Genomic DNA, 1,548 nt, shown 5'->3' with positions numbered 1-1,548 from the left:
AATAGGATTCCAACCCCAAAATCAAAATCTCACTATCGATCCAGAAACTTCAAAAATTCCACTTTCAGCATTTCAAGCCTAAATAAGCTACGAACCTCTAAAACACAATCCTAACGTGCCCCTAAGCTCTCATTTAGGGACTAAGTATCCCAAAACACTCCGAAACTCAAAACGAGTCTTCCCGACAACTTTTAATAATAGAAACAAACACGGAAAAAGTAGTTAATAGGGAGTCGGAGTGTTAATTTTCAAAATAACTGGCCGGGTCGTTATAGATTGTCATGGTTGTTCCTGACCAAGATGCTAAGGAAGTTTGGATTTGGTGAGAGATTTATAGGCTTGGTGTTTGATATAGTGGGAAACAACTGGTATTCAGTGCTCGTCAATGGACAACCTCATGGTTTTTTCATATCATCGAGGGGTGTCAAGCAAGGTGATCCACTCTCACCTACTTTGTTCATACTAGCTGCTGAAGCTCTTTCAAGAGGCTTGAATGCCCTGCATTTGAATCTGTATTTTTGTGGCTTTGGTTTGCCAAAATGGAGCCCAAAAATAAACCAACTTGCATATGCAGACGACACAATTATTTTTTTATCTTCTTATGTAACTTCCTTAAAGCTGGTGATGGAAGTAATATATCTTTATGAGACTGCATATGGGCATCCAGTGAACAAAGGAAAATATGCTATCTATATGCATCACTCGACTGAATTGGAAGTGGTTAGGAAAGTAGAGAGAATCACTGGTATTGGAAAGAAATAATTCCCATTTACTTACCTAGGATGTCCTATATTTTATGCAAGGAGGAAGATGGAATACTACCAAGGCTTGATCACAAAGGTGCTGGACAAACTGCAGAATTGGAAAGGTAAAATTCTTTCGATATGAGGCAGGGCAGTGTTAATTTCTAATGTTCTGCAGAGTATGCCAATACACTTACTTTCTGCTGTGAATCCTCCCAGTAATGTTATAAATAAACTACACAAAATTTTTGCTAAATACTTTTGGAGCAACTCTATGGGAGGTAATAGTAGGCATTGGGCTTCATGCAACACCCTATGTATGCCATGTGATGAAGGGGGGGGGATTGGATTCAGATCTTTGCATGATATGTCTAAGGCACTTTTCTGCAAATTATGGTAGAACTTCAGAACAAAACCAAGTCTTTGGAGCTGTTTTATGAGTCAAAAGTACTGCAAGAAGCTAAATGCAGTTGTAGTTCCATGGAGGAGAAAAGGATCACACGTGTGGAGGAAAATGTTGGAATGTAGAGATTTAATCGAGCACCAGATCACTTGGCAACCTAAAATGGGATCCTCATTGTTTTGTATGACAACTAGACTAGATTAGGAGCCTTATATTTTCTTGTTCCTCCAGAATTTGGGATAGATGAAGGAATTCACAATGGATACGATATGGTGGAAAATGGTTCTTGGAATGTAGATTGACTGTTGGAGGCTCCGCCTGAAGAATATGCAATGCACATTATGGAGAAGATCCGAACTCCTATAATGAATAATGTACTAGATACTCTCTACTGGATGCTTG

At 39.0% G+C, this 1,548-nt stretch overlaps 1 protein-coding gene across 1 annotated transcript; it reads left to right on the top strand.

Moving 5' to 3' along the window:
• Positions 1-300: 300 nt before the first annotated feature.
• LOC138871287 (uncharacterized mitochondrial protein AtMg01250-like) lies at positions 301-762 on the top strand. Its single transcript, XM_070149161.1, has one exon. The coding sequence runs from the start codon at positions 301-303 to the stop codon at positions 760-762; it is 462 nt and encodes a 153-aa protein (XP_070005262.1).
• Positions 763-1,548: the final 786 nt, after the last annotated feature.

This window comes from Nicotiana sylvestris, chromosome 6 (assembly GCF_000393655.2).
Source record: "Nicotiana sylvestris chromosome 6, ASM39365v2, whole genome shotgun sequence".
In the NCBI taxonomy this organism is placed as follows: Eukaryota; Viridiplantae; Streptophyta; class Magnoliopsida; order Solanales; family Solanaceae; genus Nicotiana; species Nicotiana sylvestris.
The sequence above is the reverse complement of the archived record's forward strand: the minus strand, read 5'-3'. Positions and strand labels throughout refer to the sequence as shown.